General features: G+C 42.7%; 1 protein-coding gene and 1 pseudogene across 2 annotated transcripts; one reads left to right on the forward strand and one right to left on the reverse strand.

Annotated features, from left to right (window-relative positions):
- Positions 1-896: 896 nt before the first annotated feature.
- Positions 897-18,325, forward strand: LOC310782942 (sterile alpha motif domain-containing protein 12-like; the record flags this gene model as incomplete). Its single annotated transcript, XM_083643728.1, has 4 exons — positions 897-964; positions 13,922-14,046; positions 14,981-15,118; positions 18,009-18,325. 4 exons carry the CDS (start codon positions 897-899, stop codon positions 18,023-18,025), a joined length of 348 nt encoding a protein of 115 aa, XP_083499854.1. The 3' UTR covers positions 18,026-18,325.
- A 2,589-nt stretch (positions 18,326-20,914) lies between these two features.
- Positions 20,915-23,082, reverse strand: LOC310782452 (ubiquitin-conjugating enzyme E2 J2 pseudogene; annotated as a pseudogene). Its single transcript has one exon. The product of its transcript is annotated as a ubiquitin-conjugating enzyme E2 J2 pseudogene (transcript).
- Positions 23,083-24,035: the final 953 nt, after the last annotated feature.

The raw sequence follows: 24,035 nt of genomic DNA on the forward strand, positions 1-24,035 counted from the left end.
CATCACAACAAAGTTCTCTCAAACTCACAGCCCAACTTTCTCCGCCGGTGATGAACACGCGTTTCTTCCACTTGACTGACGGTACGCTGGCGCCCTCTGCTGGGTGTTTGGAGCTGGAAAAACATGCTCCTCTCTGTCTGGAAGTGGACTAGAGCCAGGCTGTGACAGGATAATCATGCTATGACAGAGAAGCAGGCGGCATAATGTCAAATAAACACTGAGAAATAAAACAAACACAATGGGGGATGAGTCCGTGGGTGGGAAAAAAAGACAAAAAGAGGTCTACTGTGAGCCAAGGGAAGTTTGATACTCCCTGGAGTCAGTGCACATAAATACATTACTGAAGTGGTTTATGTGAACATGATCACGTGCATATGTTTTGTTTGGTGTGTTTTAATTAGGGAGATAGTCTGGCAACCGAGACTATGTTTTAAGTAGCCTATGATTGGTAATAAAAAATAAAAAAATAAATACACCAATATAAAAAGCCTATTAGCCTAATATAAAACGATAACAAATAGCCTACAAACGGAGATAGCCTACCTGTTTTTGCAAATAAACTCTTCTGCAAACCAGCAGTAAATGGTGCCTTCATATGCTCCTCGTAAATGTCCCAATCGAGGTATTGGATTCCCAAATACAACTCACGCAATCCCCACCTCCCATTTTTTGTTTCTAGTTCAATGTTTATCGGTGGCTTAATTGGGTTTTATTTTAGAAATCATTCGGCACGGAGCTACGTTGTGTTGCACTGGTGTTCTTCTGAGTTTTGATCATCAGAACTCCTACTTTCGCAGCCGCGTTCATCGTGTAGCTAGTAGCTAAGTTATCATTCCGATATTTCAGATAGCACCTGAAGGCATCGTAAGCAGCTGTGCACTGCAACGGCACTGATGATGTGTCGGGAGCGCGCATGCATCCGTCTAGGCGGAGCCCAAGAAGTGTTGCACACTGCACAGGTAAGGTAAGAGCAGAATCGCCACTAAGTTTGTTAATGTTTGTTTCAGGTGTTGAAGGAATTTGCATCGTTGTGCAACTGCTAGCGGCCAGCCCCCGTGTGGAGAGAGAGCTGTACACCAACCTCCATTCAATTTGTTTGTTTGCCGACTGGTCAAAGAAACAGACCTCGGAAAACATGGCGAAAGAGTTTTTATTTTAAAAGCCACTCCATCTGTGCATAACACAATCTCGCTTCCGGTTTACTGATTTTGCCTTCAAAATAAAAGCTCAATAAAGTTCGGGTTTTACAATAAAAACTAGTAATCCAACTACAGTGGAATCCGCATATAGTGATCACGGTTATTAGTGATCAACCGCTTATTTTGATCATAAAGCTTGGTCCCGAATCATTCCACATGCAATTCCATTACAGTGATCAATACTCCGCTTACAGTGATCATTTTGGGCCTTGTCCCACCTGAGATCAATGGAAAAATTTAAAACTACAGTAATTTTATTATTTACAAACTGCCAAAAATGAGCAACCGAGATACAGCAGCGATCCTCGGTGCATGTTTGTCTGTATATGGAGAGATGGCGGCGTCTCTGTCTATGCGAGACCTCTGTGTTTGAAACAGCTGAAGGCCTAACTTACTAGGCATTTTTAAAGTCAATAACATTCAGTAGGCTAAATAACGATGTTCCATTATTTTATATGTACTGTTCGTGTAATAAATATACAAATGTCAATTAGATGGTAATCTACATGAGAAATAAAGAAAAATAAATCACTATAAGAGATTCAAGAGGAGTGCACTGTATTAAAAAAAAAACAACAACATATGAACAAGAGGAACAGTTTGAATGAAACTAGACCAGCAGAACAAACAAAGGAGACAGTGTGTTATTTCTTGAAATGCTTTCTACACCAATAGGCTAACTTTGGGCAAGTGTAAAAAAAGAAAACAAAGTGAAATGGCCTAAATGGTAGATTCATACTTCTCTATTTAATGGGAAACATTATTATTTCCTTATTTAATGTGGGAGCCGGCCATGGCCATGGGGTTTTAGAATGGGGATTTCACTTAACACATTCACTGCCAACCGTTTTTTTTTTACTGTAGGTAGCTTCTGCCAAAGGTTTTTTTTGAGGATTCTGGCTCATCTTTCAACAGCCGAGGATTATTTTCTGCTAGGATTTTGTGGACACAAAATATCTCAAAAGAACTAATAGAATGTGTGCTTTCTCTGTCTAAAAGAGTTAGTTTGTAGAGTTAGTAGTTATGTATGCATTAGCAGTTGAATACAGCATGGTTTCAGAGATTTTTTGCGAGTTTTGAGATAAATGGATTTTTAGAACCACCTCACGTGCCTGTGATTATGGGTGCCCTTGGGCAAGCGTGTATACTGTATTGTGTGTGTGTGTGTGTGTGTGTGTGTGTGTGTGTGTGTGTGTGTGTGTGTGTGTGTGTGTGTGTGCGTGCGTGCGTGCGTGCGTGCGCGCGCGCGCGTGCGTGCGTGATTCGGTAGAACAGGCAGAACAGTCACTTTAACGATTTATTTTTGGCATCAGTGAGCCATCAGACATCTAAACAATATCGTTCTGAACATATAGTTCCTCCATAAGCACCCCCACCTCCCTCTCCTTCAAACTCCTCCCTCCGTAGGTGTGTCTCTGGTGGCTTTGCAGTGTTTGTCTCACAGGCGAGTTTCTGCTGCCTGCCTGTCTGTGCTGCTGCTGCTGGCGCAGTCTGGATTAGACTGTAAAATCGGGCTCGTTCGTTTCTGGGTTTTCGGTTGTGAGCTTTGATGAAGCTGCATGCGATTCTTTCTGCTGGTGTTTCAAAGTGTGTTGCACCCATAATCTATTATGCAAATTTGCAATCCCCCACCGCCAGCTCCGAGCGCGAAAGCGAAAGCGTTTTCGCCAATCCATTTTCATGAGAATGGCTTCCTCAAGCGGCTGTTTTTTCTTGGCTTTCTCTCGTCTGGAGAGCACTGTCGCCACTTAGTGGGTCGGTAAAATAGATTATACACATTCAATACCTCCAATATTTTAATAGGAGATGTAAAAGGGTTAGATCCACGTCCCACCGTCAATTTTTTTTTATTTTTTTTAAGACGAGATATCTCGTCAACGGCAGTCAACGTTTTTTTTTTTAAGACGTGATATCTCGTCAACGGCAGTGAACGTGTTAAAGAGCATGGAGCAGGGTAATTCCTTTACTAAATGTATACTTAACCTTGTCCCTAGGTCTATTTGAAAAGTTAATGCAGGATAAAAAAAATAAAATAAACACATGTGAATTTTTTTTTGAGAAAAACACCTTCCTTTTTGAGAAGGAAATAACAGGCTTTTATTTTGTTAAGGCACAGCCTGATACGTCACAGTAGGGAGTGGCTCCCGCGTGCACGTCTCCCTCTCCCCTCCCACTGTAGGTATGGCGTCCATCAATTCCATGGTCAAATCAGTCGCATTTCAGCAGGACAGATAGTCAGGTCAGGTACGTACGCTAGTCAAAGTCAATCAGTCAGCCAGTTAGTCGGTCGGTCAGTTGGTAGGTTAATCACTAGTTAGTTTTTAGTATATAGTTAGTCAGTCATATAGTCAGTACTGTAGTAAGTCGTTGTCAGTGAGTTTTGGGTCGGCGTGTCGTCCAGGTTGCTGCAGGCAGATAACGAGCTCCACTCAGCTCCTGCTGTGACACGCTCTCTTTCTATAGCCGTTTTCACACATGCGTACAGGAACATTGCCTGTAAATCAATAACGGCTATTTCCCGGAATTCCCCTTCACACCTGAGGGATCACATGTGTGAAAATAGCCGTGAAAGAAGCTGTATTTTGGGGGGTGGGGGGCGGAGGAGAGTGGGCTGGGTCATGACATATAAACTGTGCTGCAAGGCAGTCAGAAAAACAAACATGGAGCCGGCGTCCACTCTTTTGATAATATTGCTGACACGCTTTTTCCTCAAACGTAGACGGCGACGTAGACAAATGAAGGCGATAGTGAGGACAGCCCGCAAAAAGTCGCAATGAGATGCCATCATGTGCAGCACTGAGTGCGCTTCCACTCCCAAACGACCGCACATCAGCACATGAATGAACCATCAAACCCTGTGTACTATGCTTTAGAGTAGTGGGAGAAGGGGGGAAGAGGAGAGAGCAGGAGAGTGGAGGAGGGCAGGAGAGCGGGGGGATGTGGGGGAGGAGAGGGCAGGGAGAGGGAGGAGGTGGGGAGAAAATGGAGGGGGAGGAGAGAACAGAGAAGGAGAGGTGGGAGGGTGCAGGGGAGGGAGAGCACGGGGAACGTGAGAGAGGGGAGAGCAGAAGTGGCAGGGAATGGGGAAAAATTGGGGAGAAAGAGCAGAGGAGGGGAGAAGGAGGAGAGAGCAGGAGAAGGGAGGGGGAGAGCGGTGGGATGTGGGGGAGGAAAGAGCATGGAAAGAGAGGAGGTGGGGGGGAATGGGAAATGTGGGAGAGGAGAGAACAGGAAGGGAGAAGAGGGGAAGGAGCGGGGAAGGGGGAAAGAGAAAGAGAGAGGGGGGGGGGGGGACAGACAAACTGACTAGACATTAACCAGAGCTAACTGGGACATAGGAAACTGTTATCAATTGTTATGGGACGTGATGCACTGTCCAAGGTTTCAGCAAAAGAGAGAAGTCCTCAATGCCACGGGTGAATCTATATGTGTGAGATGTCATGTCATGTTAACTTATAGCATTAATTATGCATATGCAATTATTAGCTTATTGATTAGGAAATGCCCATGGAACTTATATTTTCTCCAACAGAAGTTTTTTTTTATATTACTGGGTAATATAGTCTAGATGGACAAAGGGGTCCACGCGCATAGGGTGGATTTTTTTTCGCAACCTGTTTTTTCTTAATCCTTGAAGTGTCTATTTTAAGATTCTGCCAGGTCCCAGGCTGAAATAATCCCCCATGGGGTTCATTTTTAACCCTTTATGCACCTATATCACGAATCTAAAACCGTAAAACCAAACATAGAAAACATCATAACTTTTAAAGTAAACAACATACAGACACAAATGAGCACACTTTTTCATACAAGTTTGACCCAAGGAATTCAGTAAAGTTGTTATTTTTAAGATTAAAACACATCTTGACTCCATTTCTGGGGGGAAACGGCAAAAAAATGACAAAAAAATCAAGATCGCATCCATATTTTCCTCTTTTTTTGGATTTTTTGGGGGGATCTTTTTTCGCCACCTGTTTTTTCCTAATCCTTGAAGTGTCTATTTTAAGATTCTGCCAGGTCCCAGGTTGAAATAATCCCCCATGGGGTTCATTTTTAACCCTTTATGCACCTATATCACGAATCCAAACCCGTAAAAGAAAATATAGAAAACATCATAACTTTTAAAGTATACAACATACAGACACAAATGAGCACACTTTTCCATACAAGTTTGACCCAAGGAATTCAGTAAAGTGGTTATTTCTAAGATTAAAACAAATCTTGACTCCATTTCTGGGGGAAAACAGCAAAAAAATGACAAAAGAATGAAGATCACACCCATACTTTCGTCTTTTCTTTATTAATAATAGGCAAAAACAATTCAAATCACTGTCACAAGCCACATGACCTTAACAAAAAAGGAGACCTGTACACCATCAAACCAATCTTAGACAGTAATATACAAATAACAACATATTTTAGAAAGCATCACCATCATTAACACATTGAATGCCAGCCATGTTTTCATTCCTGTAGGTAAGTTGTGCCAGGGGTGTTTTTGACGATTCTGGCTCATTTTAGCAACAGCCGAGGATTCTTTTCTGTTAAGAATTCATGAACACCAATCATCTAAAAATAACTAATAGAATGTGTGCTTTCTCTGTCTAAAAGAGTTAGTTTGCAGAGTTAGTAGTTATGTAGATATTAGCCGTTGAGTACAGCATGGTTTCAGCGTCTGGAAATTTATTCAGAGATAAATGGCTTTTTGTGAAACAGTCACTTTAACCATTCATTTTTGGCATCAGTAAGACCGTCAGACATTCTAAACAATAGTTTTGAACAGTAATTTCCTCCATAACAACAGGAAACACCCCTCTCATTCAAACTCCTCCCTCCGTCTGTCTTCTCCTGCTTCCTCCTGGCTGTACAGCGGGCGTGTCAGAAGCGCTTTTGCTGCTGCCTGCCTGTGTGCCTGCCTGCCTGCTTGCCTGCGTGCGGACGCTCCTTGTGCGAGTCAAGATGGGCCGGGGAATGCGTGGGCGATGGGCAGATGTTGATTATGGCCTTTCTGAGGTGTTTCAAAGTGTGTTTCACCTATGATCTATTTTGCAAATCGCTCTCCGCTCTCTGTGTGCTGCTGCCGGTGCGCGGCCGCTCTCAGGCAAGACAAGTGGATTACTGTAAAATCGCCACGGCATTTCCTTGAACGGCTTGGTCCCGCGGCAGTTTTTTCTTTGATTTCGGTCGTCTGGGGGAGCACTGTCAACACTTAGTGGGTCGGTAAAATAGATTATACACATTATCTTGCTCCAATAGTGATCTCGAAGATGTAAAAGTTGTTGATTGATGTCCCAGCGTCAAAAAAAAAAAAATGTTTATGTAAGACGAGTAAACTCGGCTCTGGCACTTAAGCGTTGGATTATGTAAGACGAATTATTTCGGCTATGGCACTTAAGGTGTTAAAGAGATCATCAACATCAATCTCTTCGATCTCTTCCTCCTCATGGTCCCACTCATAGTCCCCATCCTCCTCATCCACAGAGATATTGTTTGCATCATCTGTCTCCTTTGAAAGAGCTTTTCGTGCTTCTGACTCTGCTTTCTGAGCCAGTACCTCAACAAGAGAAGGGGGGAGGATGGGTCCAACTGTCCAGACAGGCTCTAACACACCCTCATCCTCTGTCTTGTCCCAGCCTATGCCCTGATCATAGGGGTTTGGCCTCTCAAAGATGGGTTGGTCTGCTCTTTTGTAGCAGGCGACTCTGAAGTTGACCCGCTGTACATGGGGAATCAGACAGACCTTGGGAGGAGGCAGGCGTTCCAGGTCGACTTTAGACTTTCTGTCGAGGACTTCATCAGGACCCACCATTTTCCTCAGCATCTTGGCCCGCACAGCATCAACTGACGTCATCCGTGCATTGCCATACATCACGCAAGTGAAGGACTCCATATTCTTTTGCAGCTCATCTGTCACAAGCCAGTCTTCGCCTAGCTGACTAAACGCCTTATGAAATTTAGGATTTTTCTGTAGCTTCTTAAGGGGATTCAGCTTTCCTTTGCCTTTGAAAGCGCTGGTACAGTCTTCCCCTGAAAAGACGTAGTACCCCAGGAGGGTGCTGCAGTACTCAGGGCCCAGCGACTCAGCCAGCTCAGACACATGTATTAGTCTGCGATGGATACCAGTGCCGTGGTCAAGGTAGATGGTGAGGTTAATCCTACTCGCATGGTAGAGGAGGATCATCAGGATATCGGTATCAGGGGTCCTCACCACACCAGACTTGTACCCCCACTCGACAGCCTGGTGGAGGTACAGGACGACACGGCTGTCTGTCTCCTCCTGGTTTGACCGCAGGGCATAGACCTCAGAAGCCCGGACCTGTAAGAAGTAAAGTAATACTGCTGTTTAACATAATGTAACAGATATAACTTACTTCTCATGAATTACTTTAAATGTTCCAGAGCATAATCAATCTTATAGTCTACAGAATATTTTTCATAGCGTCGGTAATGGGGTGGCTGCTTAAGTCAAGCACTGATAGCCATTAGCCTTATCCTCTCTCATCTTACTTTGCCATTTGTTGTAGTTAGCTCATAGGATCTTCCGTCAACACACACCACTGCTTTCATGCACTTCTCAAGCCGGGACGCTGCCTCACTGCTCCCCCAGACCTTGAGAAGCAGGGCACACAGCTGCTTCTTGTTTAGCTCATTCCCCTAGGAAGGCCTTGAAGTCACAGGGCTTGCGGGTGTGTGGACCATCGATGATATATTTCTCGGTGAAGCCTCGTCTGAGCCTCCCCTGGGCTTTGATGGAGTCTGGCTGGTAGTAGTCTGTGGAAAAGACAAAGTGCTTCTTCGGAATCATACAGTCCAAGAGCTGCATGCACATCTCTCCACAGGTTGGGGGGAGATTGTTCATGTGGAAGAGGGCGTTGCCATCCTGTATGAAGAGTGCCTCCTTCGGGTAGGTCACCTCCTCATCTCTGTCCTGGAGGAGATAGGGAATGATGGTGGCCTTGTTTGTCTTGGCAAAAAAGCCATCGGGAGAGCCAAGCGCATGAGGGACAGGTGAGAGGGGGTACCGCATGAGTTCCTCAATGTTGATGGGCTTATCAAGCATCTGGGATTTAACCAGCAGCTGGAAGGCAAGGTTGCTCTGCTCCTTGTACATAAAGACCTGCAATGGTATATTAAGGAATTATTGAAGTATTAATGCAATGTTAAATTAGTATGTTAAGACAATGACTGAATCAGTTGAGTTGACCAGGTGGCCCTTGTGAACCTTCTGTTGGTACTCCATGTATAGATGAATCACCTTGAGTAGTGACAAGTCCTTCAGAGCAGCATCAAGGTTCTCGCGACTGCAGCAGTGGATCAGATTGGTGAGGGTCTCGTGTGGGATCTCTAGATTCTCCTCATCCAGGAAAACATTGATCAGCAACCGTTCGAGTGCCTCCATGACCACCTTCAAATTGAAGAGAGCCTTGGCATATGATTTGCCACTCAGAATACTTTTCAGGCAACCACTGGTTGCAAGGCCAGCTTCTATGAGGATTTCTGAGTAGCCAGCACCTCGACATTTGTGGCCAGTGAGCTTGCCTATGTAATTCATGGCCGTGTGGAACTTGCCAGGGATGATGATGTGCTTCTTGAATTCCTTCTCATATTTCCAGACTATCGGACAGGCCTTCATGACCAGCCCCAGGTCAAACGTGTTGATGGTGTATGGCTGCCCAACCTCCTCTGTTGCTGCCTCAGACCTCTTGAGCAGCTCATACACCACTGCATTGATTTTCTCAGAGGCATGTTCCCTGTGCTGGAAATAAAGCCACCAAATGAAGGCACCTGCTGCTTGCTCTCACTGCTTAAACGTCTGCAGAGGAGATAGATGTAGTATTCCATCATTTAGGCATCATATGACCTGTGGTTTTCAGCAGGAGGGGTGAACTTGGCATCCTTGGAGAATGTGGGACCAGCTCTCTTGAATGTTAGCTCTGGCAGTGTCTCCGGATCTTGGATGACCTCTCATAGAGAGGAAGGGTCCTCTCATTGGTGCACTGATGGCCCTCCTTCACCTCTTGAATCATTATCCCCCCAGTGCTGTTAACAACATTTGAGCCATGAGCATTGGTTGTGATTTGGTTCAGATTGTCCACTCACTGTGAAAAACAACATTTCCTTCACCAGTAATGATGTGAGGGGTCAGAAAGGTGGACATCTCATCAAAAGCCATGGCCATTGCTGTCTCAAGCTCGATACCGAAGTCATATGTCTCTGAGTGTCCGAGGCGTGCAAGGATGGCCGTGAGCTGCAAAGAGAGCAAATGTCTTTATTAATGATATAAACATGATCAAATACCAGTATAAAAAACAGGCCCTAAGCAACGACCATATATATGGGACGGGGTAAGCAATAGGTTAGCCGATTACTCACCTGTTTGCTTCGATAGAGGTGTCGCACTGTGGCACAGAGGAGGAGGTGCTTTGGGAGTTTCCACTTGCTGTTGGTTGCAGCTCGACAGACATCCTGTGTGATCGAATAGACCAGCCTCTGAGTCTTCTCACCCTTTTCTCCATCAAGCTCAGGTGTCCCTGTCAGCACCACTCTCAGAAATTTTACAAGATCAGCTGGTAGCAGCTCATCCATCTTCACAGCATTCAGCTCCTGTGCAGTTGGGGGCCATGGCAGTTCATTTGACTCTTTGAATGCCTTTATGATGAGAGCATGGAGGGTGAGGGCTGCATCATGGAGTTGGTCTGCTGTTCCGAGCTTGTAAGCACATGAAACTGCTTCAGCTAAGGTAATGCTTGAACTGTAGACCAGGTAGAGCTCAACACAACCACGGAGTGGTGCCTTGGAGAAGGCAAGTGCATGAGAGATGTCTTCGTCTCCTTGCAAATGTCTCATCAAGTTCTAGTTATTTTATTTATGATTATTAATTAAACAAAAAAGGAAAATATGGATGTGATCTTCATTTTTTTGTCATTTTTTTGCTGTTTTTCCCCAGAAATGGAGTCAAGATGTGTTTTAATCTTAGAAATAACCACTTTACTGAATTCCTTGGGACAAACTTGTATGGAAAAGTGTGCTCATTTGTGTCTGTATGTTGTTTACTTTAAAAGTTATGATGTTTTCTATATTTTCTTTTACGGGTTTGGATTCGTGATATAGGTGCATAAAGGGTTAAAAATGAACCCCATGGGGGATTATTTCAACCTGGGACCTGGCAGAATCTTAAAATAGACACTTCAAGGATTAGGAAAAAACAGGTGGCGAAAAAAAATCCCCCCAAAAAATCCAAAAAAAGAGGAAAATATGGATGCGATCTTGATTTTTTTGTCATTTTTTTGCCGTTTCCCCCCAGAAATTGAGTCAAGATGTGTTTTAATCTTAAAAATAACAACTTTACTGAATTCCTTGGGTCAAACTTGTATGAAAAAGTGTGCTCATTTGTGTCTGTATGTTGTTTACTTTAAAAGTTATGATGTTTTCTATGTTTGGTTTTACGGTTTTAGATTCGTGATATAGGTGCATAAAGGGTTAAAAATGAACCCCATGGGGGATTATTTCAGCCTGGGACCTGGCAGAATCTTAAAATAGACACTTCAAGGATTAAGAAAAAACAGGTTGCGAAAAAAAATCCACCCTATGCGCGTGGACCCCTTTGTCCATCTAGACTAATAGGGGTGGGGGAAAAAATCGATTCACCTAAGTATCGCGATTTTTAATGTCACGATTTTTTGGATCGATCTTTTATTCCAGAATCGATAATCGCAAATAAAAATAAAAAATATTTATTTTATTTTTTATTTTTATTTTTTTTTGGGTGCTTGCAGTCAGGCCACTCACTGAACAGCAGGCCAGGCGCCGCCTACTGGTTTACTAGTGGTTTTATTACTTTATTAGTTAGTCTGAAGTAATAATTACACTTCAGGGTTAAAGTGGGTGCATCTCATTGTAAAATTGGACTTCAAACGGCCCAAATCTGGCTTCAAACGGCCCAAATTTCACGCGCGTTGGCCCATATCGGCCTGGCCTGCTTGGTATCTAATGCCCGGCCTGAATTATGATCCCAGTCCGCCCCTGTTTTTAACTATATCGCCCAGCCCTACTCATGATATATAATATACAGTCTCTAGTGTATGATTCAACTTTTCCCATGTTCTAATCTAGTGTAAAAAAGCAAACAAACTGAAAAAAGAAAAGAAAAAAATAAACAAAAATCGCAATAAATCGTAATATCGAATCGCAATAATCGTAGAATCGCAATACTTAAAGGCCGGCTTTACCGTGGGGAATATGAATATATATTAATTCTTAAAAAATCTTAAATTTCGAATCCGTTGAAATTTTTGAAATTGCTTGTTCACAGCCAGAGAAAAAAAAAAATGAAAAAAAAAAAAAAAAAAAAAAATGGGCCAGGTGACGCGTTTCGCGTCGAAACGCGTCACCTGGCCCATTTTTTTTTTTTTTTTTTTTTTTTTTTTTTTTCATTTTTTTTTTCTCTGGCTGTGAACAAGCAATTTCAAAAATTTCAACGGATTCGAAATTTAAGATTTTTTAAGAATTAATATATATTCATATTCCCCACGGTAAAGCCGGCCTTTAAGAATCGCAATATAAATCGAATCGGCACCCAAGAATCGTGATAGTATCGAATCGGGAGATAAGTGAATCGCCACAGCCCTACTGGGTAACTTATTCCACTCCTTTATTGCTTTAAAGAAGAAAGCAGTCTGGGCGAATACAGACTTTCTCAGAGGAACATTACAGTCCCCTCTCGATGCAGACCTTAGTGCTCTAGTTCTTATCTCAGAGCAGGACTGTACAAAGGTTTGCAATGGTGGAGGGGCAGCATTGTGGAGTATTTTATAAATTAAACTGAGGTCAAAAAACGTAATTAAATTATCGAGGTTTAATAAATAATATTTACTAAGTATGTTACAATGGTGATACTGTCTAGGTTTCCCATCCAAAACTTTAAGAGCTTGTCCATATAGAGAACGGATTGGGCTTAGTGCCGTTTTATTAGCCTGAGTCCAACAAGACATACAGTAATGTATATAAGATAATATCACAGCATTAAAATAAGTCAGTAGATAGTGAATTTCTAATATGCCGGAAATGTGCAATGTTATATTTCAAGACGTGGACCATATTTTTAATGTGTTTTTTGAAAGCTGCCCCTCTGAACTTACTGATACCGTGTAGCCTATGAGCCATCATGTCACATGCTGCGGCCGCCTGAGCCTATTTCCTCCGGTGATAATGTTGAGCAGCAGAGGGGACTATTTTGTCTTGCCGGTTCTCAACTCGTATCCAAGGTTATGAAAACTAGATTTTAATTGCAAAAAGCATGAAAATATAAATGAATGGTCTTGTTTTGTTTCTTTGGCAAGTGACCATGGTATAAGCAGGTTAATGCACTTTGAGCTGTCCATTATCAGAAATGAATGGACTTCGCGGAGGCAACCGTCCGAGATCCCTCTGTCGTCGATTCATTTCTGATAATGGACACTTCGTTGTGCATTAACTACTGCGGCCCGCTGCCCGTTTTTAAGTGGCCCGCCATGAATTTAGGAAAATATATATATATATATATAAAATATATATATATAAAATATATATATATATGTTAAGACCAAAAACAATCATTATCATTTTCTGACTAATAAGCTATTTTTGAAAAGTCTTACAGTTATATACAGTATATATATATTATATATATATATATATTAGGGGTGTCACGATACACTCAGTTCACGATACGATACGATACACGATATTGGGTTCACGATAACGATACAATATGATATTTTAACAATATTTTTTTGCGATCGATTTGTAAGTTGAGGGGGCATCCTCCACGCTAATTTGAGTCATTTCACCATTTTCATCCTCCATGTCTGTAACGTCCCTCGTCTGTTCAAACAAGGCAATGAAAAGGAGAGCGAGCATGCAATCAGATGCAGATCAGTGCCACCATGTTCAGCTTCTTTTTCTCGCGATATGAGATTTCATCTCAACGATACATATTGTCACGTTTTGATATCGTGATATATCGTGGGACGATATATTGTGACATCCCTATATATATATACACATATATATTTATTTATTTTTGCCTGTGATTTTTTTTTTTTTTTTTCATTTTAAAGTTTAAACGGAAAAAAACAAAAACATTTTTTAAATACTGAATGCTGGTGAAATTATCTCTGTCTTAACCTGTTGGCACAGGAAACGATTTGAAAACATGCAGAAATACTCATTGTAATAGGTGAGCACATCAATAAACTGTGTCATATATTTATTTAGGTGGAAATAAAAAAGATTATGCCACAAGGGTTTTCTGGTCTATTTCCCCCCCGCTTTCAGTCTAAACAGGTTGAAAACTGCAGTGCTTAACTCCTTATATTTTTCTGTATGCGGCCCACAACCAAAAAAGTTTGGCCACCCCTGATGTATGGTATATATTGGACTGCACTTGCAATTTTGTGATTTTTGTCTGTTAGATAAGATTTTTCTTTTAGATTTCTTTTGAGCTCTATTGATATGACCGCTACGCTGCATAATCACACTAAGACAAATTATGTAATATTGCATATTATTGTGGCAATAAAAGTGTTTCTGATTCTGATTCAAATAAAGCGTCTTATTTGTGATTACTACAGCAGAATAACATGGAGCTAATATCGCCATTCATTTTTCTGTAAATAATCCATAGTGTTGTATGTATCTTTCCGAATTCTCTTCTTACCAAAATCCTGCTCTTTGCCTCTCAGGGTGATGGACTCGTCGAAGCGGGTGTCATTCTGGTCGGTGGAGGAGGTGTCAGACTGGGTGAAGGGACAATATCCAGCCCAACTGAGCACGCTCCATACGGCCGTCATTGAACATGCTATATCAGGTACAAGTGACGCATTTGGGTATCTTCATTGGTGTGAATGTCTGATGATCAGTATAATCTGATTAATTGTATGGCACTGTGTGTGTGTGTGTGTGTGTGTGTGTGTGTGTGTGTGTTACAACACTAGGTATTTCTCTGTAGCACCCATAGACCATATAAATACTATAGGGAGGTAGCTACGTGACGTCACCCATTGATTTTTGGACTCGTGTTTTGAAGTCTCGAGATTGGGATTTTCACCGTCGCCATCTTGGTTATTTGGAGCCAGAAGTGACTCAGTTTATAACCATGGCAATGAAGGCCAGGAATCACTTCTTGTCCATGCAGATTAAGTGGGCAGCCGATATTTGGCTTAAACCTAAACTTCGCACATATGCTCTTATTAAGGAGAACTTTAGTCCAGAACCAGAGCCAAATGGTCAGTCTGTGCTCAACTAAGATCCAGCACCCTCCCCTTGGCACTAGAGACGGGCAGATCCAACGCAGTCCCAGAAGAGGACAGGCTCTTTAGTTTGTGACCTTGGGGAAATAGAAAACGAAATCAATTTTGTATTTGACTGCCCCCTGTATGACGACCTAAGACTATTTGAAAAAAAAAGTGGTGCTCACCCTGAGGCCTTTTGGTTTCGGGATGAGGCCAGACTTGAATTATTCTTTAACAAGGAAGCTTTACATTTTTATTTACTTATTGATCAAATCAATCAATCAAAATCAATCAATGTTATCCCAAGACACTCATCAGCTATCCCCCGTCACACCCCCTAATTACCATAAGTGTCAGTAAGGCAGTAAAGACGCATACATGGCTCCTACAGTACATAACCTATGTTGTGTGTAGATATAGGATGTAGTATATGAGTGTGAGGATGCCATGTTAAAGCCCTGATACATGCTTGTGATGACGGGCTATAAACTGAACTTAACGTTCTTGCAGGCCGTGCACTGCTGCGGCTGAAGGAGCATCACCTGCAGCGTGTGGGTCTGGAGGCCGAGGAGCAGCAGGAGGTCCTGGTCGACCTGCTGCTCCTTAGAGTGCAGGAGGAACTGGAGAACCTCAACCACATCTACTCTGGTGAGAAGCTCCACACTCACATCATTTAACACATCTACTCTGGTGAGAAGCTCCACACTCAACATCCATTTGAGGTGAACTGATTTCCACATTGCTACACTATTGATGTTACAGGGATAGTTCAGATGATTTGAGGTGGGTTTGTATGAGGTACTTATGGATAGTCAGTGTGTTATCTACAGTAGAATGCCGGCCGTGGCGGCGCGCTCCAAGTTTGGAGAAGCAGAGAGCAGCTGCGGCACTGCTATGAGAGGAGGCAGCAGCACTGCTATGAATCAGAATCAGAATCAGAAAGACTTTAATGATCCCCGGGGGGAAATTGGGACAAGTTACAGTTGCTCGTTCACATAACACAGATAGCATAAAATAAAATACACAGTAGTAATGCGATAGTAAAATAAGCAGAATAAGAAGAAAGAACACAACATAGCATGGAATAAACAGTATAAACAGTAAACAGTATTGAGATATGAAGATATGAAGATATGAAGAGATATATGAGAGGAGGCAGCAGCACCTCAAAGAAGGCTGCACATCGTTTTTTGGGTCAGAAAGTGCTGCTGCAGCCTAATACAATGCTCGTCATGCATAGGAATGCGGAGGTTCTACATTTGAGAAGATATAATGCCAAAGGAAAGGGCTATTTGCCAGCACGGTAAAAGTGCTGAAAATGTTAAATTACTGTAGGTAACACACTCAGTACGTTTACATGCACTTTAAAAAATCTAATTATTGCGTTAGTCCGCCTAAAACCAGACTTTTGAAATGCATGTAAACATGTTAGCTTGACTGAAATCGAAGGTATAAAAGTAATGCGATAATGTGATTGATAATCGGACTGGAACTGGACGAGGCGATCAGCGCATGCACTGACATTCTTTGACCCAGAAGTCGAACAGCGTGTAAAACTGTTATGTTAGCAGCCAGGGAGCGATTAGCTAAAGCTAAATGTGAAGTTCTTTGATGTAGAGCTAAATCTGTGTGTAGAAAAAATATATGTTTTAATGGAATTAGTTTAAACTGTATTGAGCTAACAAGGGGCAGCTTTGTGTTATGTGACCATCCCTGTGTTTGAACGTTCGTTTATCGGCGCTCTCTCTCTCCACATAAACACAACCTCGCTCGACCACATAAACACAGAACACAACAAAACAAAGTCCCATCACTAAAATACACACAGGGTGAAGCGTCTCTCAACATAAACACACTGCCACACTATTATATGGGCCCAGAAGTGATCGTTTTGAGGGGAAATGTTTGTATAATTATATCATCTTTTTTAATGAAATAGCTGCATTATTAAGAGACTTGCTGCTACCAGTTGTAAGAGTAGAATTGGCCGAGCCTGTGGGGAAAGAGTGCATATCACCACCTATCGTAGAGGAGGCAACGTGATTCCATCAAAAAAATCGATTTCCCACCCGTGCATGTATACTTGGACAATGACATAGTCAAAGTAAATAGCCTAATCAAGCTATAACCATAGCTCGACTTAACTGTGCATGTAAACGTACTGACTGACTATCAATAAGTACCTCATACAACCCCACGGCAAATAATCCAAACCAGCCCTTTAAGATGCTGCATGTAGCCCCTTTAAAATCTGCCATTGCATTGTTGTGGAAAGGCCAAACTGCTTCTTCTTAAATCCCAACAGCCTGTTGCAGCAGCTGAAAGTAAGTTCTCTCTTAAAGTCCCTGGAAACCAGAAATATTTCTTTATTATTTAGCATTTTGAGTTCATCACATCACAGGATCCTATGTTAATAAGCCACCAGCCGAATTTGAACGATGATGAACGTCGCAAAGTATATAAATTTAGGTTTGACAGCCATGGCAAAACTCATGAGATTTCATTATTTTTTAGAGTGTACTTTCTCCCGCGGACTGTGTGGCCGTGTCCAGTCTACAGCAGGGAAATTTCTGTCTCTCGGAGAGCGCGAGAGAGAGGGGGGGAGGGAAACGGAGAAAGAAAGAAAGAGAGATGAGTGCACACACCGTGTGTGTGTGTGTGTGTGTGTGTGTGTGTGTGTTCGCGCGTTGCTCCGCGGCTCTGAGAGGAAGAGATCTCTGTCCGTTCTTTGCCCCCACAGCGTGTCTGTCTCCCACTCTGTGTTCTCTCTCTCTCTCTCTCTCTCTCTCTCTCTCTCTCTCTCTCTCTCTCTCTCTCTCTCTCTCTCTCTCTCTCTCTCAGGACTAGTGAGAGAGAGAGAGAGAGAACAGCATAGCGCTCGACACAGCCTGGTGACGCGAAGTTACTCACACACACACACACACACACACACACACAGTAGGGCGAGTTGCGCGCGTGTACAAAGGTTATATAGAGCTTATGACGTCATAAGCTCCTGCATTTTAGCACCTCACGCACTGCTCTCTTCAATGAGGAAGTACTTTGTAGAATCTTGTAGAAAAGTGTCGATTTTAAGGCTTTGGGTTGAAAGTAATGTATAATAATTTCTGAGGCAGACAGTTACTAACATAAGACCCTAAATAACATAGTTAGAACGTTTTTGTGGATTTTGGTTTCCAGGGACTTTAAGTTAGGGTGTAAAGTCCACAGTAACTGCTATGTTCAAACTAGTTAGTTTGACACTGAAGTTGTGTCTTTGTTTAGTTGCACCACGGAGACGTAAGGTACATCTTAACTAGTATTCCTTAAACCTCACACTAGCCAAAATAGTGTCGCAGAAAATGACGTGTACAGAATGAAAACAGTCGGGACATGTTGCCCACCGCAAATTAGTGCTTTCATATTTCATCAATGCTAACCAAATGAGAATGTTATTGAGTAATGTTGCACAGCTGGTGCAACCCACTGCAGGTGAACATCTTGTGCCTAATCACATGCATTGGCTCTTCTCCTTCCCCCCCTCCCTCCCCCCCTGCAGAATGCTTTTCTTCATAACAGAAGCTCTTCAGGAGAAGCCTCGCATGCTGCATTCTTCCCATCCATCTGTGTGAAGGAGAGAGGATGCATCCCAATTAAGGAGTTGAATTGGCTCCCAGTTGAAAGCAGAGTCCAGGGCCCCGTTCCAATACCCATACTTGTACTTCTTTCTTGTAGTATGTACTGCCGCTGCCCTCACAAAGTATGGATTGTAGTGTGCAGCATGCATGCAAAATGCATACTATTGGGACACACTACATCTGTTGTCACGTGAGCTTCCTGAACTCCGACCTCTTGCTCACTTCCGCCGACGTCCGCAGCGCCACATTTGAGTTTTTTTTTTTTTTTTTTTTCAATAAACAAAGTCTGGCAGTAACAAACAGTACATTATACAAAAAATTCAGACTAAACATTTACAAAATTGGAACAGACAATCAAATAAACAAAATAAAATAAATAAAGCAAAAACATTAAGTCAGAGATCTAAACAGGAATCAAGATATGCATGTTTTGGTACACACCATGCTTGTTTGGTTTTAACATATTTCAAGGCTTTCTTAAAGTTAATTATCTCATTCATGAACACGCAGCTCAGTCAGTGCGACGTAACTCCAGTAGGTGGCGGTAATGCACAAAAAGTTGTTTGCCAACCGCCATAAAACATTAGAAGAAGAAGAAGAAGACATAACTTCCTGCTGCGCAAAGGATTGTGGGGAAGTTTGGCTGAAGCAGCATGCATCGATGCATACTCCGAAATAGGAGCTGATGTAGTACAACATCCTGGTACTCTTGGCATACTGCATCTGACATACTATGTATTGGGACATAGTAAATCTTTTTTTGCCTACTAAATAGTATGGAAGTATGGGTATTGGAACGGGGCCCAACAGTTGAAACTTATCATGGCTTATAAAATATGACATGACGTTTGTCCCAACTATTTCAACAAGTACTTCCAGTATGTCCGTGACATCACAAGAGCCAGTGTAGCAGATTTGTAATTGCCCAATCTGAAGAGCAAAGTAGGAAGAAGTACGTTCCTCTATACGGGGGGAGAGGAGTGGAACTAAATCTCTCATGAAATTAGGTTTGCTAATTCTCTGAATGGTTTCAAAAACCTTCTGAAGAAATTCTTGTTGAGCAAACTAGTGTAAAACGTGAGTCTCCCGGTGTTATGGTATGTTGGTTTATATCACCTGTCCCTCTTATCCTTTGACTGTTCTGTATTGTTTTACCTGATGTTACGATGTTATTGTGTGTCATGTTTTATAAGACCAGGGACCATAAAATAAGCGTTTACACTTTTCATGTCATCCCTTAGATGTTTGTCTTGCATTATCCAAAACAAACTTAATTGATTCATTTATTCAGTTCCCCATATGAAAACAAACAAACTAGGGTAGGAAATTAGCAGGGGCTCGGGGCAAAATGCCCCTAAAAAAGTCTAGAATTGCCCTGGGAAATGGGGTGACGGGGGATTTTAAATGCCCCCATAAAATAAAGAGTTTAATACTTTCTGTATTTTAACATTATTCTGTATTTGCAAAGCGTGACTCGAAAATGACCAGCTATGAGATGAGATGAGATAAACTTTATTGTCCCAGGAGGGAAATTTGTCTTTGGCAAAAGTGCTTGTACCAACATCGGTGTAACAGACACAGTAACACAGAACAGACACGGTCACAGTCACAGCATTGCACTAAAACACAGGAAGAGTGCCAGCTAAGGCACAAGATTGCACAGCCCTATTGCACGGTATGTTTAAATCATCCAATGTCTTAATAATAATAATAATTCATTTATTTTATATAGCGCTTTTCAGAACTCAAAGACGCTTAACAGTAAACAAAAGACAAGCAACAGAAACAGGCAACAGATACAGGTAACAGTAAGGGAAAAATAAAATAAGCAATAAAACCATAAAAATCGGCAGCGGATTAGATAAAAGAGTAAAAAAATAAACCATTAAAAATAGGATTAAGAGGTATCCGATTAAGAGCTAGGCATCCGTACAACCCCCACCCCTCCTCCTACTAGAGTTATTTAGCTCAGTGACAGGCAGCACAAGCTAGCTGGCCAGCTAGTTCACTCATGTTTTTGCAAAGTACATTAATAACATGAGAGACAATCAACAGTGTTGTTGAGATAGGAAATGATCTGTGATTGTTTATGAACTTTTAGAAATAAAAGAGCAATCTAGTAAGAGGGTGGCGTCAGAGGAGGTCCAAAATGCGTGACTCAGTAGCCAGGAAGGAGGCTTGCGCTGCTTTTACGTCTGACCCTTTCAAAGTACATCACAAACTGTCCATTTTGCGGCAACTCGACCTGATCACTGATGATGACATAATCACTGATGACATCACTCAGTGATGACATCACTTATATGCATAGAATTGGCGATGTTGACATTTTATTTTGGATCAGAAATACAAATACATTACACATTACAATAAGAACAGAACTTTTAGGTCAGTGAATAGAACCCATCAATCCTTTGTGTGGGTTGGCTTTGGATTTCCGTCTTCCAGAGTCCGTAGTGGTGGTGGTTCTTCTTCTGTGATGTTTTATGGCAGTTGGCATCCTGGATTTATCCATTCACTGTTTACCTACATTCTGTAAAACCCCATCCTCTCCAACCTAGATAGTGGTGGTGGTGGAGGGGTTTAAACGGACTGAACCTCCCTCCCCACGCAAATGATGCACCACTTGTCCTTTTCTCCCTACTTATACCCCCAAAACTTAGCCTCAGCAAATTACAATTGTTCGAGTGACATCACTGATGATGTCACAATTGCTCAAGTGACATCACTGATGACATAACTCATCGCAACGCAATTGTGACTGAGAGCCAATTTTAACGGAGACGTGTATTCCACTATAGCTGGCTCACCTGCTACGGAGCGTCTCTCACTCCTGCTCTATGCTCCTCAGCACATACTTGACTGTGTAGGAAAATATTGCCAAGCCTACAATCACCAGCAGGCCACACAGGCCGAGCAGTTGAGGTTTGGTGTTGAGGTTGCGGGCTCTCGGCTCCCCCTGCACCTTCTGTTTCTGCTTCATCTCATGGAGCAGGCCAGGAAACAGCTCACAGAACACCTGGTCCTTGAGGTTGAAGGCCAAGCTTTGGGTGGAGAGATGTCTTTTGGTGCTGTGAAAGCTGGTCATGCTGCCTGCGTGGTGCACGTTCTCCAGCATGAAGCTGAGCAGGCCGGTGAGAATGGTGGAGACAGTCCAGGCGGGGTTCCATGTGTCTGGATGGAAGTCTGAGATGGACAGACAACCGAGTATTACACTTGAACCTCCCGTTTGGTGTGATCATGTAGATGCTGGGTGGTCTAAAAGGGAATTCCCGGGGGAAGAGGAGTTTTCCGTGGTAATATCCCCCTTCATAAGGTGTCTCCTCAGGACCTTGAACAACATAGTGCCATTCTAAGATGTTGGAGGGGAGAGGTTCTGCACAGATGTAAGGTACAGGCTCTTTTTTAATGCGGAGGTAATCCTGCTTAAGTCGCTGAGTAGCACCCTTATTTCCATTGTTGTTCATCTCTCCAGAGAGCACGGTGAAATGACACTATCACGGCTGATCACTTATTATGTACAGTATAACAGCCTACTGTAATTGGTGATGTCACCAGTGATGTCACTCAAGCACTTGATGACATCACTGATGACATCACTCACTGATAACATCACAATTGCTCGTGTTACATCACTGATGACATCATGGTCAGGAATGATAGGGAGGGCATAGTCCCTCTTCTCCTTTCTTCCTTGTTTCCTTTCCTAAAAACTTTTGACTGGTTTTCATTGAGAAATGAGGTGTGGTTAAGCTGATGTCACTGAGGTGCGCACGCAGCCACTGGAGCAGTTTTATGAATGAAGACTGCCCAGGTGTGTGTGCGTGGCAGATTTGAATGACGCTCGAGACGCCACGCCACGCCAGAGGACCGACACTCACACAGCACTTCTTTGGACCGATACACTTATTTATTGAGGACCAGTTTTGTTTTACGTTGTGGATCCTTCCAACAACAACCTGAACTGAACTGAAACGACACAGACGGAGCTCGCTGCTCTTGAGAGCAAAGACGGTGCTGGTGAGGCCTCGTCAGAGGGAAGCTGCCTCTAACGTAGGCAACAACCTATAGCATCAATCTACGGTAAGCTGACCCACCTCTCTTGACTATTTCTCCTTTGGAAACCAGTCCGTGTTTTGTCTGTTTCTTTCCCCACTTTTCTCCTCTTCGCATACTCCAGGTTAGGACTAGCTTGGATAGCTAAATGCTAAATACACTTCTTGTGCCCTAGACTGTCTAGTCCGTAACACACTCAACCTTTAAAGCTCATGTCTTATACATGAAAAGCCCGCCCTGCCTCCTGGGAGCAGCCCGGACGCTGGAGGACCACAACTGTTTATTCACGTGTTTGATCCCCTGTGAGCCTTTGTGCCATTCATTCTCTCACAGGTTCAGACACAGGAAAGAAAAGAAAATGAAATACATCATCAACGTTCAACATTACAACATGATGCTACCAGCTGCATAAGGTGCTTATCGCTGCTGTCCTGCAGAAACCGTGTATCTCTAAAAAAGCTATTTTAGGTAGAAAAAACTTAAACATTTTAATATAGCTACAGTGTAATAGTAACAACAACATTACTAACCAGTAATATAACATCTTTCGCTGGTCCAAAGTACCTGAAACTTTCACAGGTTATTTTGGGGTACCCCCTAAATCCATTTATGAAATAAAAAGAAAATGGCCAAATTTGGAGATAGAAGGTTTCCACCCGACAGCAGCGTTATGTTTGTAATAGACATTGTGCATGGGGTCCCGCGCAAGGGGTCCATGAGAAACCAGACGGGCGAGCCGTCTGTCATCTCTAGCCTCAGACACGATTCATTCTTAACCTTGTCAAAGTCGGCCAAAAACGGGTCCCAAATAGTTGAGAATCTTTTAAGCGATTTGGCTCTCAGGGACCTGACTGAGTCTCTCCATCTGTATAACAGAGAACATGTCCATCAGCCATTCCTGAAAAGGAGGTGAAGAGGAGGACTTCCATTCCTTCAGAATGAGTCTCATGGCGACAGTTGTCCCCAATGTGAGAGATTGTTGCACAGTTGTAGGGAAGTTCAGAGAGTACTCTGAGCAGCCGAAGATGGCGAGTTCTGCCTCCGGCTGTAGGGTTATTTTGTAGGCCTTAGAGTTCCAATCAAAACTTTTGGCCCAGAATCCCGTTAGTGAAGGGCAGAACCAGAAGGTATGAGATAGTGTGCCCTCTGACACCTGTCACACAATGGCGAGACAAAAGGGAATAACCTGTGTAATTTATGCTTGCAGTAGTGAAGACTTTAACACAGGCTTTGAGAATCCTGGGCCACTTACTGATATATGCTTAAAGAGCATGGAGCAGGTTAGAGACCTCAATCAGTCAATGTGTAGGGGAATTATGTAGGAACTGGATTTTCACATTAAGACACTTACACACTACAGTGACTTCTGGGGTCGTTTTCCTTTTTGTGCTTTTATTTTGAAATCTTGGACCCCAAAGCTGTGACATAGGCGAGGGGAGTCCTGGGAAGTCCCGGGAAGTCCCTGGCTGGCTGCGGCATGGAGCTGCGTGCGCAGCGAGATGGCACTAGAGCGAGAGCTCTCCTTCTCACTCGTAAAACCCGGGTTGTAGCACAACCCTAACGTTCTCTTGTCATAGTCATACATTCTTTCAATATTTTACTGCAAGAGATCCTGGAGGTAGTTTGTTTAAAACAGCAGTACCAAGGTAAAATTGGTTTTGACATTAACATCTTTTCAGTGAATTAACCCACCCAGTGAGAAAAGGATCAAATATTGGTGGTTAAGACTGAATAATGACATCACCACTGTTCATTTAAAATGAGTTATTCCTCTAAATCTGGTTTCAAATGCCCCAAATTTTTTCCGCGCCCTCGGCCTTCAGAAAAATGTGGCCCTTGGTGAAAAGTAATTGGGGACCCCTGGCATACTGAATGCTGAAGTAGGACTGGAT

This window comes from Poromitra crassiceps (genome assembly GCF_964638095.1).
Source record: "Poromitra crassiceps genome assembly, chromosome: 9".
Lineage (NCBI taxonomy): Eukaryota > Metazoa > Chordata > Actinopteri > Beryciformes > Melamphaidae > Poromitra > Poromitra crassiceps.